The sequence below is a fragment of the Lobosporangium transversale genome (genome assembly GCF_002105155.1).
Source record: "Lobosporangium transversale strain NRRL 3116 chromosome Unknown BCR41scaffold_37, whole genome shotgun sequence".
Classification (NCBI taxonomy): domain Eukaryota; kingdom Fungi; phylum Mortierellomycota; class Mortierellomycetes; order Mortierellales; family Mortierellaceae; genus Lobosporangium; species Lobosporangium transversale.
Window position 1 is genome coordinate 344,011 of NW_019029015.1, and position 16,074 is coordinate 360,084.

The 16,074-nt window shown below is 40.8% G+C and overlaps 4 protein-coding genes across 4 annotated transcripts; all 4 read left to right on the forward strand.

The window, feature by feature from the left end:
* The first annotated feature begins 1,735 nt into the window (after nucleotides 1–1,735).
* Nucleotides 1,736–2,353, forward strand: BCR41DRAFT_359398 (hypothetical protein). Its single transcript, XM_022025210.1, has one exon. The coding sequence runs from the start codon at nucleotides 1,977–1,979 to the stop codon at nucleotides 2,268–2,270; it is 294 nt and encodes a 97-aa protein (XP_021878481.1). The 5' UTR covers nucleotides 1,736–1,976; the 3' UTR covers nucleotides 2,271–2,353.
* A 1,796-nt stretch (nucleotides 2,354–4,149) lies between these two features.
* On the forward strand, nucleotides 4,150–5,613 carry BCR41DRAFT_359407 (hypothetical protein). The gene has a single exon (XM_022025211.1). The coding sequence runs from the start codon at nucleotides 4,303–4,305 to the stop codon at nucleotides 5,497–5,499; it is 1,197 nt and encodes a 398-aa protein (XP_021878482.1). The 5' UTR covers nucleotides 4,150–4,302; the 3' UTR covers nucleotides 5,500–5,613.
* Nucleotides 5,614–6,989: 1,376 nt separating this feature from the next.
* Nucleotides 6,990–10,187, forward strand: BCR41DRAFT_424511 (hypothetical protein). Its single transcript, XM_022030441.1, has 5 exons — nucleotides 6,990–7,326; nucleotides 7,530–8,367; nucleotides 8,553–8,630; nucleotides 8,840–8,947; nucleotides 9,074–10,187. The coding sequence occupies exons 1-5, from the start codon at nucleotides 7,213–7,215 to the stop codon at nucleotides 10,093–10,095; spliced, it is 2,160 nt and encodes a 719-aa protein (XP_021878483.1). The 5' UTR covers nucleotides 6,990–7,212; the 3' UTR covers nucleotides 10,096–10,187.
* A 403-nt stretch (nucleotides 10,188–10,590) lies between these two features.
* Nucleotides 10,591–15,953, forward strand: BCR41DRAFT_359410 (UV radiation resistance protein and autophagy-related subunit 14-domain-containing protein). The gene is made up of 10 exons (XM_022025212.1): nucleotides 10,591–10,789; nucleotides 11,545–11,657; nucleotides 11,782–12,473; nucleotides 12,625–12,665; nucleotides 12,775–13,242; nucleotides 13,351–13,432; nucleotides 13,557–13,774; nucleotides 13,912–14,135; nucleotides 14,257–14,430; nucleotides 14,576–15,953. Exons 1-10 carry the CDS (start codon nucleotides 10,736–10,738, stop codon nucleotides 15,912–15,914), a joined length of 3,405 nt encoding a protein of 1,134 aa, XP_021878484.1. The 5' UTR covers nucleotides 10,591–10,735; the 3' UTR covers nucleotides 15,915–15,953.
* The last annotated feature ends 121 nt before the right edge of the window (nucleotides 15,954–16,074 follow it).

Consider the following 16,074-nt stretch of genomic DNA (forward strand, 5'->3'; position numbering starts at 1 on the left):
ACAGCAAAGTCCACATTTCCATAGCCGCGCGAGCCGCTTATAAACTCTTGCTGTGTAAGGAGCATATCGGATGCATAGAACTGCATTGCCCCAATCATGAATGCATCGACAATTGATGACCTTGTAGCCTCATTTGAATACATATCGAATGAATAAGCTTGGTGCTTGAGAATGCAGGCCTTCACAATATCTTCCAATGCTGCCTCTTCGAGCTCTGTCAATTCCTTGGGTTTAAGATCAAATTTTGGAAACAGTTCGAAGCGTCCAACATTATACGTCTCCTGACATCTTTTCCAGGTCCATGCCGAAAAATCAATGGCTGGGGTATCCAAAGATATAATGAGCCTCTTCCACTTTTTTGCTGAAATCTTGCCAAGATAGAACGAAATTGAATGTCGTCTGCCAACAACGAAAATGTCCTCGTTTCCTCATCGTACACAGATATTTGGACTTCCTCGAACTCATCAAACTCCAAATAAGGATCTTGAAGGTTTTCTCGCAGACTTTCTATAGTAGCTGTTTTAATCTCGGTGGAATATGTGCAAACAATCTCATCCCGATCTCTATTGTTCACGATGTTCAGTGCTAAAATTAACAATATAATCAGCTCTCTTTCACTATGGTTCTCTTTGACAACTTTCCATTCCACAGTTTCACTTATTGTCGATTATTACTTACTAATATATGTGTCCGCATGTAGTTGTTGCTTCAATTCGGCGTGTTCCTTTTGTGTCGTTTCTGAATATGTGTTCAAGTTGACGATTTCCTGGTTGGCCATTTCCTTTTGTAAATTTGCGTTCATCGTTTGTAGCCTTGCGATCATAGTTTCTAAATTTGCGTTCGTATGCAGCTGTTGCTTCAAGTCGGCGATTTCCTTTTGTAAATCTGCGTTCATCTTTTGTAGACTTGCGATTATAGGTTCGTTCTCTTCACGTTTAGCTTAGGAAAAAGGAATAAAAACAGAAAGTGCGCATGACTTGTTTAATCATAGTTAACTGTGGACAAAAAAAAAAAAGGTATACCAGTAGAGTGGAATAGTACCTGGTCGTTCAATAATGACATGGATGGTTTTTTTTGGTGGTACAGCGCCAAAAACCTCAGAGACCTCGTTAGTCGGATCTCCAAGCTTCTCTGGGTTTTTCTGCGCCTTCTGCTCGTCTGTAAGATTGCTTAATGTAATTGGTTTCTCGGAGATAGAAGAAATGGCGACATGCCAGAGAGTGAGCTTGCTTGCATCAATATCATGAAACTCTAGCTTCTTTTTCTTGATGGCATCTTTGAGATGGTCTATCGTTTTTGAAGAGGGGATATCCACAGGGAACACGGAGGAATCTCCATCGATAACGCAAAAGAGGGTTACTTCGGTGGTCATGGTGGTGTTATGAATGTTGTTTGTTTCAATTGTTTCAATGGAGCGAGTGTTTTAAAGGATGGCGATTGATTGCGCAAAGCTACAATGCGTCTTGCAAATAGGAAGAGAGCATTATCCATATTTGATTCTTATTTTAATGAATAACACCGCTGCAAATGGGTCAGACTACATCTGTGATTCGTATTCTTGCAAGGAACTCACCATACGAGAGTGATCCGGACAGGTAGATGATTGAGATGTCATGTGACAATATCTTCAAGTTCACAAAAAAAATTTGTGATCCTGTGCATGTTGCTGATGATGTAATACGGACGCCTTCCGATGGAAAGGATAATTATTATTAAAAATATTTGTATATTTGTCCTTGTTTATCATGTAGAGATGAAGGATGTATGTATAAATGGCAACTAAGCCTTCCATACTCTTGGCGTCTTCAATTGTTTATTGACCTTTGTTTACTCTCTCTACTCTCCGGCTTCAAGCAAAGATACTTCCACACTAAAGCAATACCCTGGTTACAAGTGTTACAAGTGAATTGTGGGAATATGAAGAAGAGTATATTGTGGTTGTACCAACGGTTGTGCAAAATAAAAAAAATAGATAAATGAAATATCTTTTTCCGCCCGTTTCATCCCTCTCCTTCTCTCTTTCTATCTCCTGTGTGTGTGGGCAACCAGGGGTGATCTTGGAGTACTTGTTTGTCCTCTTTCTTTCCTTCTCTCTCTCTCTCATTTTTTTTTCTTCCCCTATTCCTCTTACTTATTCTCACTCTCATTCTGTCTTTCAGCATATTCATACCCACACACGCTCTCACTTTCCTCTCAGCATTCGTAACACACACAACCCAGTCCTTACTTCCAATCGTTGTAATTACTGCTTATTCAGGCACCTTCAGTAATTTATATCCAGTCCTCATATCCCGAAACATCTTGGCGTCACTACTCCTAGCAGCACTCTCCATTTTTTCTTCAAGCTGTTATCTTCAGAGCGTTACTGCTGAAAAAAAAAAAAAAAAAAAAAATATACAGCCATCTATCTTGGTGTTTCAGGTACGAACCTTTTTTTTTTTTTTTTTTTTCCTTCTTCCGCAATACTTCATGACGATTGATTTGATCTACCTTTGTGGGAAAGAGTTAGAGTAGTAGAGAAAATTTTATACAGCCTTGCAGGTGGGGGCAATGGCAAAGATTAAAAAAAAAAAAAAAAAAAAAAAAACAAGGGTGATAGTAACCCAAGTTGTTCAGGTCCCCCCGGTCGCTCAGGCACAGCAGTTATTTTTAACTGGTAGCAATTGGTACACACATTCATTCACCTGATCTTTTGTCTTGGTTGTTTATTTGCAAATGGCTGTGCAGAGACGGGCGCAGAGAGACATGCTTCCATTTTAAGAAACAATGTTGGTGGCGAATGAGAAATAAGAGAGTTTTTATTTAAAAAAAAAAAAAGACGCTATTTCTTAATTGGTTTTATTATGATGCGTATTGTGTTATTGCGAAATAGCTATGGTATTTTTTTTTACGTTGGACATCGTCATGATCGTCATGATTTATATGTACTATGAACTATTATATCCTTTTCCCACTTTTCTTTTTCTTGACGTAGACACGCGGTCAGTTGGTTATACACTACTCACGACTGTAAACTCCTCAGGTCAGGTAGATCATGACCTAAGTCTTACACCCCCTTTTCTTTATGTCTACATTATCATTATCATTAACGACCTAAAGCCCGTTCATCAGAATGGGAGAGAGAAAGAGAAAGAGGGAGATGGGGGTGCAGGGACAACGAATGAGTGCATCTGCGTCCTTGTTGAACTACATTCCATGGAATTATTATGATCATTTTCCTCTTGATCTGCAGGACTTTGTTGCTCCATGACAATAACTCCTTTTAATGTTGCCAACACATGATTCCGTCCTACTGTCCTACTGTCCTACAAACTGTCCCCCCCCTCATTTCTCTCTCTCTCTCTCATACACCTCAGCTCCAGAAAGGGGAAAGGAGAAAAGACGACACAAAGTATTCAAAGTCAGAGTCGACTCAAGAGATGAAGAAGATTCACAAGAAGTTTGTCCCAAATGAAAGGGCGAAGAAAGGAATAGAAAAGAAATAGGCGATGCTGTAGTATAGACGTTTTTCTTTTCTTTTTTTTTTTATTGCTCTATTTTTATCAAAGCCTTACTTCATACCGTCTGCTTTGGTCTCGATCTTAGACCCAAAATTTCTAAAAATCCTGCTCCGAACAAGGGCGCATTGTCCACAATGCAATGATGAAGGAAAAGACCTATTGAGTGAACGGGAAAAGAGAGAAAAATGACAAAATAGAGAAAAAAATAATTGTCAATCCCATTGCAGTTGTTGCTAAAGGAATGATGCGGTCTGCCCTGTTTATCTTCCCTTACACCTGCACTTCACTACTTCACTTGCACTTTTTTTATTTTTAGGTAGCCAACAGCTCCAACTGACGCGTGCCTGATAATCACACACATCCTAAAGACCATTCACATTTTTTATTCTTATGTTATCGCTTTATACACATCGGACAGAGAATCAACAAACATCATCCGTCAGTCATAATCACTTGCCAAATCTTATTTAATTTATCTTATTTATTTATCTTACTTTTTATTTATTTACTTTTCTCTTCCCTCGCTTTTTTCTTTTTTTCCTCTTTTCTCTCTCTCCTCTCTCTCCTCTCTCTCCTCTCTCTCCTCTCTCTCCTCTCTCTCCTCTCTCCTCTTGTCTCTTCTCTTCTCTTTTTTTTTTCTCTCTTTTTTTTTTTTTTTTATATCTTCAATTGGATCCTCATCTTTCTTTTCCTCTCTCCATCTCCATTGATAGATCTCCTTTTCAATTCCACGCCTCCCTCTTGCCTTCTCTTCCTCTGAAAATCCTCGACAGTGCCACATAACCACAATTTGGTGATCAAGATGCGCCAACTTGACTCAATCCTTGCAGCTGACCCTGATGTTGATGCTCAACATAATCCATATCCAACACATCGATCCCGCAACCCCGGTTCTCCTAAACCAACCCCAAAACCAACCTCAAAACCGAAACCGAAACCAAAACCAAAACCAACCTCAAAACCTAGACCAAAGCCTAAACCCACACCAACTCGCCGGCATCGTCGCCCAAGGCCCTCACCCACAAAAACTAGAAGTCGTAATCCTTCCCGACCTACAAGGTCACCACGCCCCACTAGGTCGCCGCGTCCCACCCGATCTTCGATTCGTGAACCATCCACATCCAGTGTATACCCAACTAATACCTCATTACCACCATGTACATCATTTCCACAGCCAACGGCAACGCAATCCAGTATCTACCTTCCGCCACCACCAGGGCCTGTGCCCACCTCCGTTTCGAGCTCGCCTTCCATTACTTTTCCATTTCCATCACCTTCTGTACCCGTAATAACTAGTCCATCCAGTCCATCCAGTCCATCCAGTCCATCCAGTCCATCCAGTCCATCCAGTCCGTCCGATTCATCTAGCCCATCTATAATACCAACCGTGACATCTACTACAATCACCATTTCTACCTCCACCACCTCGTCAATCATCACCCCACCACCTTCAGGATCACCAGATCCAAATCCTTCTAAAATGTCGGGCGCATCTTCATCGTCCTTGGCTGCAATCTTGGGAGGAGTCGTAGGAGCGATTGTATTATTTAGTCTTATCGCCCTTGCGTTTTATCGGCATCATGAACGGAAGCGTGCTCGAATGGAGTACATGAACGTCGGGACCAGCGATGGCTCGTTCCATCCAGAGATGGAGGAAGGGCCCCGCACAGCGTTTAGACATGAATCGTTCATGGCACTCGTCCAGGATGCAGCCAAAGGATTCTATGCACCTACGATGGATATGGATCCTGCAGGTCCTTCAGGCACTTCTGGTGCTGCTGGAGCAGGAGCAGGAGCAGGAGTAGGTCCCTATAATGCTTACTACCCATCGGGTGGATTGGGTCATCAGGGCGAACAGCCCAGTTATGGTCAGGCAGTGCCCTATAAGGGCAATCGCCGCTCAGAGAGTGGACAGAGTTTACAATATTTAGAGATTGGTTCCGGATCACCATCATCTCCGCCTAATGCACATGTTCAGCCTCCCTATCGATATGATTAGATTTTTTATTTTATTTTTTTATGATGTTTTATACCTCCCCTTCTATTCAAAAAGAAATGTAGATAGCCCATTTTAATCTTTTTGTTGTTGTTAATAGCACAGCACAGCCCAAGCATTCTTTTTTTTTTTTAAAAAAAAATAAAAATAAAAAGCATTTTCATGGTGGGGCTTTAAGCCTTGATTCTAAATATTAATACATTCGCATCAAACATGTCAGTTTATCTCAATGGACAGTGAGAGTGAGAGAGAATGGAGAGAGTCCTCCCAGACGAGATATTGATGATATGTTGATATGTTGATATGTATAAATATAACATAATGCGGTGACGCCATGGTCCCATTATCTCGGGAAGGAGCATTTGAGAAAAATAAAAATAAAAAAAATAGTGAAATGTAAGACCGACGTTGAGAGGAACAATGTTCGTAAGGCAGATTGATCGTCATTGCATTTTTAGCATTTTTTAGCATTTTTTGGCATTTTTTTTTCTTGGGTATCTTTTAAAGTCATTCCAAAATCCTAAAATCAAGGGCGTCCATCAAAAAAGCGTTTCAAATAACCAGTTGGTTTCATCCAATGAGATGGGATATGATGACAATACGGGTTCAGACGCGGGTAGCTTATCAGATGAAATGTGAAAGGATCCCCCCCTTAGTTGGTCTGTGCCAAGGCTCTGTTGTGTTGGGTTTTTTCTAAATTGTTCAGAGCATTGAGGTAAAATGATCCTGCACGTTGCAGACAGTCAAATCGAAGAGTTTTTTTAGAACAACATTGCATCGTAGTGCATCATCTTTTTTTATCTTTTTTTCATCATTGGCCAAGTCGTTCCAGTAGCTACGTTTTTTTTTTTTTTTTTTTTTTTTTTTTCCCTAATGGCTATAGGTTAGACGCGATATTGTTATAAAGTTGATATGTTCATTACGCTAGAATTATAGTTTCTTGTTCCTTGTTCCTATCCGTGTGCGAATGCGAGCAGATGTAGATACCATCCCACTTTTTGTGTAATGGTCAGCACTTGATTTTGATCCAGATCCAGCTATTGGATCAACATGGAACATGTCAGCACGAGTGGGATGAGAACAGGCAGTTGGCTTTTTTTTTTTTTGTAGCCCCTTTTTTTTTTTTATAAAAAGGGTGCGCCCAAGTTCCTGAAGAGTAGAGAGAGAGAAGTGAAGAGAGAGAGAGGGGGACTAACAAGCCTCAGATGATACAAGCGACCATGCAACAAGTGTGTCATCTGCTTTTCTGTGCTTCGCTTCTATTTTCCAACATCCCGAAATTAACATCCATCCAACACAATCCATTGACGGCACACTTTTCCTCTTCCTTTTACTCCCTCCTCCCTCCCCTTCGCTCATTCACTCACTATTCATCTCTCTCCTTCCTTTCCTTTCCTTCCTTTTCTTTCTAAACGCAGAAATATATTGTACAAATCTATATTTTCTTTTTCTGTACCTTCCTTCCTTCCTTCTAAAGATTTTTTTTTTTTTTTTTTTTTTTGACGCTCATCTTTCTATATCGTAATCAGAGTGTTCACTTCTCCTTGTTCTACTGTTCATCTCTCTCTCTTTCTCTCCCTCACACACATAATCTCACACTCTCTTGGTTCTCCCGCCTACCTTTCCCACACGCACACACTTGTCTCCTTGAAGAGCCTGGATTGACTTCAGCCTCGCTTCTTAATCACAGCACTTTACATCCCATTCCCCTCTATTATGAGAAACTCACAATCATCATCAAGGAAACGAACTCTAGCACTTATCTTTCTCTTTGCATCACAAACTGTTAATGCAGCAGTGATCCCACCCGCACGATGGGGACATGTCTCCGTATGTCTATAAGCAAATATATATATATATATATCTTGCACGTTTTTTTTTTTCTTTTATGGATGTCTAAACCTTACCTTTTCGACCATGCTCTCTCACACAACTTTCTTGCTTTTTTTTCTTTATTTTATCTACCAATTATCCTTTACATATACTACTGCTTTATTCTTTATTTTGTGTTTTTTTTTTTTTTTTTTTGACAGATCTTGTGTGGTAACCAGCTATTTGTACATGGAGGACATACAGGAGTCAATCCTCTTACCGCACCCATTGGGTCCGACATCTATTCCCTTGATATCTCTAAAGCCTTCAACTCTTTCTCAGTACCATGGGTCCAACTCACGCCCGGACCCTACGCATCCTTTCATTCCATGGGCTTGACAGGTCCGGAGAATAGCCTTTTGGCCATCTATGGAGGGAACACATCGTTTTCTTCAGAGACCACAGCAAACTCACTTAATTTGTACAATACAGTCTCGGGGACCTGGATGTCCTCACCACTAAAAGATCCTCCGAGAAGGGAGCAGCAGGCTGCAGCATCTCGGTTGAGTGATGGAACTATTTTTGTATTCGGAGGGATGATTTTCTCTCCTTCTTCTTCTTCTTCTTCTTCTTCTTCGCCAGAAGGGTCAGCCACATCAGAATTGTGGTCATTGGGTGGATATATTGAAACTGGTCATGGAAGCACACCGTCCAATTCGTCCAGTGGTACTATAACACCAACAGCAACAGCGACAGCGGAAATAACGACGACTGCAGCTGCACAGCCAATACCTACAGGGATTACTGCAGGAGCTGCAGGGTGGCAGAAATTGGTCAGCCCACAGGTGGGCTCAACTATATCAACAACAGATCGATCTTTTCATACAGCAACGTTGATTCGGTCGAATGGGTTGTTGGTCATTATTGGTGGCGTCTCTGGAGGATCCTTAGTGTCAATGTCCGATATTTTGGTGTATGACACAAAAGCGGGGACATGGTCTGTTCAGACAGCCACAGGGGCGACTCCGCCTCTTCGAAGGAATCATGTTGCTGCAGCTAGTAAGTCCCAAAAAAAAAAAAAAAAAAAAAAATTCACTAGAATGATAGAAATCGATAGAATCGATATGATAACATGTATAAATAGTTACTAACATTTCAATTCATTTGCATGTATAATTTTGCACACATGTTGCGTCATATTTTTTATTTTATCATTCACCAACATCTAATTTTTGAACTTTCAGCCAGTAACGGTCAGATTTACATCCACGGAGGGACAGACTTGGGTGCCACGACCTACTTTTCTGACGTAGCTATCTTGGGTAAACAAAACAAAACAAAACAAACAAAACAAAAAAGAAAAAACAACTGTACCAAACAAAACAAAACAAATGCAAGACAAAGACAAAGACAAAGGGACAAAAGGAACAAAAAAAAAAAAAAAAGTTTACTTGCAATGTTCTCACCGATGACACTATTTTCTTCTTTTTTTCCCATTGCTTCGTGTGCCTAATATTTTTTTCTTATTAAGATACCACGTCATGGTCATGGAATCAACCAGCGATTGAAGGCACAGCCCCCACTGGACGATATTCTCATTCTGCTGTCATGGTCGGTAACAACATGATCGTGTCCTTTGGTAAGCAAAACGATTCATGCTAAATAAAGATATTTTTTACATCCTAACCTAATCACCTAGTAAGCTTATTGCTTACATCCTAACAAACTAATTTTTTTTTTTTTTTTTTTTTTTTTTTTTTCCCAGGTCTGACCGCAGGAGGAGCAACAAATAATATCTACGTCCTAGACACGAGCACAAACACATGGCAATCATCCTACACTCCCAGTAACCTTGCTGCGACTTCTACCAAACCACAGGATTGGCCCGGATATAAACCACCACCTGTTCCACCAATCATCACACCCGGTAAAAACGGGACTGACCAACCATCCACACCTCCAGAATCAGGAAAAAACAATGTTTTAAGCATTGGATCCATTGTTGGTGGTGTGATCGGAGTAATTGCACTCTCTGCAATCCTGTTTGTCGTCCTGCGACGCAACCGACGACGTCAACTCTTGGACAATCAGGCCAAAATCGCAAGCTTCTATGAATCTGGTTATGCAAACCAACGGGGCTATCAATTGCAGGAGACATATTATCAACCTACGGGCATGGCATTTGAAGAGTCCGCACCATCCTTTGGGAAACGAATGTATTGGCTATGGAACGGTCTGGGAGCTGCTGCATTCTGGCGTAAGAAAAACGAAAGGCTCGCTATCAACCGAACACTCCCTCACAAGCTCGAAAACCGAGAGGATGATCGCGAGAGCATGCGGAGCCTTCAAGTTGGACCGATAACCGATCAAGACATCTTTTTGGATGCAGTGCATCGAGCACGATCGAGGATCGATAGGCTCTCACCAGTGTTCACACCTTTACAGCAACCGATCCGGATGACATCACCCACATCCGACTCTGAATCACCTGGACCGGTCTCGACAGGGATCGGTAGTCCCCTCCGACAGAGCTGTGCCTATACTGATTTCAGTGGGTATTCAACCGGGGATAGCCCTATATCGGCACTTCCTCATGGACGGACATACTCGGATGGATTCGAAAACTCGATGCTGGAAATGGATGTACAGATGGTGGCAGTGCCTAGAGGACGGCTGTATGTTGTTAATCCATCGGATGAGGTTGTTCACGGTAGTGGTGGTGGGGAGCAGGATTCCTACCAGATCAGCCCACCAGATCAGTATGAAAACAACAGACCAACTCCATAAAGGAATAATAACGGGGATGGGTTGATTAAAATGTAAATAGTATATATATAAATGTATAAATGTATAAATGAACATTTACATAAAAAAAAACTAAATACCAACGCGTTTATTCCCAAATCACGCGTCTCATTTTGCAGATTGCAGCAAGCACACAAAAAGGGGATTGGTAAGCAAGTTACAGGTTATCATACAAGGTTGCAGTAAAGAGTGCACAGACAAAGAAAGGGGAAGAAAAGAAAAGGCTTTAAGGGGCAGCCATGTCAGTAATGTGTTATTTTTTTTTTTTATTTTTTAAAACAGCCATGAAGTAACTAGGACTTGACTCTCTGCCCTTTGTTGTTCGACACACCAGTTGGTCGATGCCCATTTAAAGACTCTCATTGTCCTTTTCTTCCTATTTTATTTCCATTCTTTATTTCCTTGGCTCGTCCTTCGCTATTCATTCTTCTTTTTCTTTTTCTTTTTCTTTTTCTTCTTCTTCTTCTTCTTCTTCTTCTTCTGTAAAGCACAGCTTTAACCTTACGACATTTTTTCTTAAAAAAAAAAAAGGGAAAATAAAAAGGAGAGAGAAAGAGAGAGAAAGAGAGAGAGAGAGAGAGAGTCATTGCCTCGCATTCTGCATAACTCTCGGACAGTCACGATGGACATGAGCCAGGCTCGACTAAAGCAGCGACAAGGACTCGAGCCCAACCAGGTGAGCGAATGAATGAATGACGATGAAACTGAAGAAAAGGAAAAAATGAGAAAAGTCTCGAGAACTTTATGCTTTATTCAGCTGTAGGAGTTTTTTTTTTTTTTATAAAAAAAAAAAAAAAAAAAAAAAAAGCGTTGTGGTTACATAAAAGAAAAAAAGCTCGTTAATGGAGGATTAAATCTTGAATGAAGAAATGAAGACATTGGCTTTTTTTTTTTTTTTTTTTTTTTTTTTTCTTTTTGCTTAAACAACAATGACCATAAGCATGTGAACAAAGGCAAGCAGCAGGACAAATCTATGCAGTTTCGGATAATCACAAGGAAACACCAAAAGAAAAAAAAAAAAAAAAAAAGCTTCAACAGAAGAAAAAGGATCCAGTATTTGCAACATTTACAGGCTCGCAATACAATTACAGGCTGTAGAATGCGTTCAATTGATAGCCTTACGACCATCATTTATCCCCTATTGCCTGGACTTGAGATATAATCAGTGCTGCTGAAGGTTTAGACTTCATAATCAACATCAGCCCCCATACGCTCCAGCTTTATTGGTCCTCATGGTAGGACAGAGGAGATATAGAGTTCAGGGTTGGACACGCTGTGAATGGAGGACAGGAGGACAGGAGGACAGGACGATAGGACGATAGGACGACAGGAGGGTGGGAAAAGAAACGCATTGTCATGGGATAGAAGCGAAACAGCTGAATGGCAAGAGCGTGATCTCACATAATAACCCTTCTTCATCTCCCATCTTAGCGTCGAATTCGCCATATCCATTGTATCCAGGCCAGAAACCTCACATTCACAAGGAATGCGAATCAGAAGACACTTGCCTCCGTGTTATGTCATTCTTCAGGTTCACAATACCAGTATGGTCTTTGTTCATGTCAGCTATTCAACTTTAAGCAGTATCGCAAGCAATAGTAATAACAATCATGTCTGTTTCAGCAGCGCATACCAACATACACTTTGTCATTATTAAACCCATACTAGATCAATTACATCTTCACTGGAGCCGCCATCCACCACGTCATCCCCGACAAAGAGCTATTTTAGACCTCCATGGAGAAGCTATCATCAGGGTATTCAAAAGGTCCGAGGACCAGGGTCAGATGCAGGATCAACCTCTGCTTCAGATTCAGGCAGGGCTTCATCCGTGATCAAAGAGCCAATCGCTCGCCTTTCCGCAGGAATCAAGGCTACCATGTTCAGTACTGGATACTCACATGAATCAGGATATACATTCGAGGCAGGGTCAACGCCAGGAGCCTCTTCATCAAAAACAAAAACAAGGTACAGGGCGTCTACAGATCTTTCGATTTCAAAATCCTTCTCGAATGATGGGCAGTACCGTTTTCAGCAACACTTGCGGCAAATACAACAAGGGGAGGATCCATCCTCCTTAAGGCGGGTCTCAACAGAGTGGACAGCTATTACAAATTCACCTTCTTCATTCACACCGTCAAAAGAACAGCACCTTTTCCACAGCAAAGACGCTCTTACACGTAATAACAAAGATTTCCAGAATCAGAGCGCTAGTCTTTCGCCTATAGGGAGTCAGTCAGTGCAACCCAATGCTGGTGCAGAGGAGAGCACTTGGCTGCCGCCTTTTGTAACGAAATTGAGCGAGAAACGTCGGCCCATTCTATTGGATACCTATTTCACGCTTCACAATATCACTAATGGTATATATCTTTAATCACAGCCGAATATCTGATCAAAAGGATTACAGGAGGAAAAAAAGATAATGAAGACTGATCTGGAAATAATGTATCTTTTTTTTTTTTTTTTTTTTTTTTTTTCTTTTTTCGCTGAATTATTATAAATCTCCTCTAGACGCCATCATCTATACCAGTGAAACTGTCATGGGCTCCAACGTAAGGATTATTTGGCTTGTTATTTACAGGTTACTTTTTACCACCAAAGTTTTGATCCAAAGGATTTTAAAATATCAGATGGTATTTTTCTTTGATGTTGTTGTTCTAGAATCCTAAATACAGCCCTCTCGAGGAACATCAGTTTACTGATCCAGCAAAACGGCGCTCCAATAACGTCACAATCCGGATATGGGCTGGTCATTGTGGATCGGATTTTTATCCTTTATTGGAGTGGCGGGTTGATCTTTGCTGTCTGCGCTTTATCGGGAAGGAACTACGCGACTTACCAACAAGTTTACCAAACAACACAATCCTATTTGGGTTTCATGATGGGTTCTATACTGCGCCGGATGAGGGTGACACAGTGGAACATGCTTTTCATGCCTCAGTCACGGCTGAACCAACGATTGTAATACTAGGATCAGGATCTGGTGGATTAGTTCAATCCTACTCGTATGATTCTGTGATGAGACTGAACAACCTGCATGAGTGTATCGCAGACACAAAGCGATCTAGAGATGAAGTCAAACATAATATCGAGCTAGCTTTAAACAAAGAGGATGCACCGATGACCATGGTAAGTCTTTGACTCTGGAATAGGAAAATGAAAATATTTTTTGATGGTGCTGACAAAGGTAATTAAAAATGTATGTCTCTTTATTAACTTTTATTTATTTATTCATAGCTAAAGCGCCGCAGCGAATATACGGAACGATTATGGCATTTGCAACGACAGGTGGGGCATGAGCTCAACGTTCTGGAACAAGGTATGTCAGAAAAAAAGTCATGCCAATCAGACAAAAAAAAAAAAAAAAAAAAAAAAAGGATCCTCTCATTTGTCTGTATACTCATCATTCATCCTTATATGGTTACTTACCCTGATGTGCTTAGCTCAGGACCGAGCAGCAGCTCTCAAAAAGGAACATTCCGAGCGACGGAAGGCACTTGAAGAATCCAGAGAACGTGGCCAAACACAGGAAATGTATCTGGAAGAGAATCTTGTCAATCTCGTAAACAGCAAGGAGAGTCTCTATCATACACTTAAAGAATACTCCACTAAACGGACAGAACTCATCGCCACATTATTTACGATATTTCCAATCACTGAGGCAAGTTATTCGGACACCATCCCCTTACTCGCCTCTGATCGACTTTTATTATTATTATTATTATTATTTTTTACCTTTATTTATAATGCTCCACCTATTAATATCTAACCATTTTGTTTTTTTTGCATACATTACAGTCAGAGACGAACCCCGGCCTTCTCAAAATTTGCAATGTGCCTTTACCCAACTCTGTATACACCGGTCAGGATGAGGACTTGATTTCAATAGGATTGGGATACACGTCTCATCTAGTCACTATGTTGGCCCACTACCTCTGTGTACCCCTGCGATACCCAATTACACCTATGGGATCAAGAGCATCAATATTCGACCCTGTTTCTCTTTTGATTGGACCTAAAGAGTATGTTAATAGAATATTGTCTGGGCTTGGCAATAAAAAAAAAAAAAAAAAAAAAAAAAAAAGCACAGAAAGATAGGCTATTATATTAACGGTATACGGGTTTTACGCCGTTCTTCATTAGATTTCCTCTATATGGGAAAGGACAGGAAAGGAATCGATTCGAATATGGCGTGTTTCTTTTAAACAAGAATATTGAGCAGTTGATGAATTCACAAGGACTACAGTTCATGGACCTTCGGCAGACCCTCCCTAATCTAAGATACCTTATGGAGATCCTACTTACTTCATCCCCTAGGTACAACCAATCGTTTCGCTATAACTTTTATGCTGTACATTTATCGTGTACTAGTTTTTCATTTTTCATTTTTCATTTTTCATCTTTTTTTTTTTTTTTTTTTTTTTTTTTAACCATTTTCTTTCCATGGATTTGCAATTGCTAGCCAGTCTACGCTATACAGATCCAAATATATTAATCGAAGGAAACAGGATCGCTCGGAGCAAAGCAGGCAGACAGATTTTATTGTGCTCCCGGTGGAACAACATGGCTACCAGTATACTAGTAGCTCTAATGTCCTACAGGATGGTTCAGTCAATAATGAAGATAACCAGCAAGGAGAAGGGTTGAGGCCGAGAGCACATACGCACGAACGTAATCCATCATTATCCAAACCTAACAGTACTAGCGATCGATCATCGTTAATACGGGAGTACGACCCCATCGAAGGCGACTACATGCTCGTTCTAGATAATGCCGCAACCAAATCCTCTCGTCGTAACCGAAAAGGAACCAATGGTAGCGAGATATCATCATCACACTCCATATCCACTGCAGAACATACTGATGTATTAAAACTAGACTGTTCATTAATGGCGCCAAAAGAAGGACATCACAGGATATCGGCGGGTATAAGCAGTACCATTCATCATCATCACCAGTTGCATCAGGACTACGCATTAAGTACTAGCTTCAGTGGAACTGAAGATGATAACGAGAGCACGGATGATCCAGCGTTCAGGGATTGGGCAAGCGAAGCACCACACATTTCTGTAGAGAAGACAGAGGAGGATGAACATAGTAATCCTGTCTTGACAACTCACCAAGATTTCAAAATGATCAATACGAATGAGCTATTCAGGACAGCCAAACCTGTGATTATTATGGACAACCCTGATATTGACTACTCTATCAGTGGTAAAAGTAGTCCTGCAACCATGAGTGAAAGTGAACATGAAAGCGATCATTCCCGACATGGTTTTGCGAAACAACAACAAGGAACACACAGCGGAGTCCTTGATACCACAGCACCACCACAGCCCATAGGATCAAACCCGACTAGTATACGGGATAGTGTCGATGAAATGAACAGGGACTCCACAACGAATTATCAAGACGTATCGCAATCATCGCCATCACAGTTACCATCAATAGCTGATGCTACTGTGCCTTCAAAAGATCGGAAACAATTTATAGCTTTCGGACGGAAGACCAGTGAGACGATGATCTCGGAAACATTAAAAGAGACGCAGATACCGAAATTTAGACGGTCCAAGGTCAATACGCCTCCGAGTACGATGGCGTATCAGAGTACTGGACGTTCTAATGTGAAGCATGAGAACGGTGGCAATGAAGAGGATAGCAGCATAGGTCATAATCGAAGCGATGAGGGCGATTGCGATCAGACGGACATTAAAGAGATGATGCATTCACACCGACCATCATCACCACCCGTTAACTCTGCGAGAACTATTACCTCTGGGATATTTGAGGCGAGTGGATAGAAAGAAAGAAAGAAAGAAAGAAGAGAAAAAAGAAAATGGTCTATCATCTTTTTTTTTTTTTTTTTTTTTTTTTTTTACAAATATATATATATATATTGGTCTAATATGGACGCAGACCTATTGTAAAACAAGAACAATAAATGCTGTATATGCTGTATCA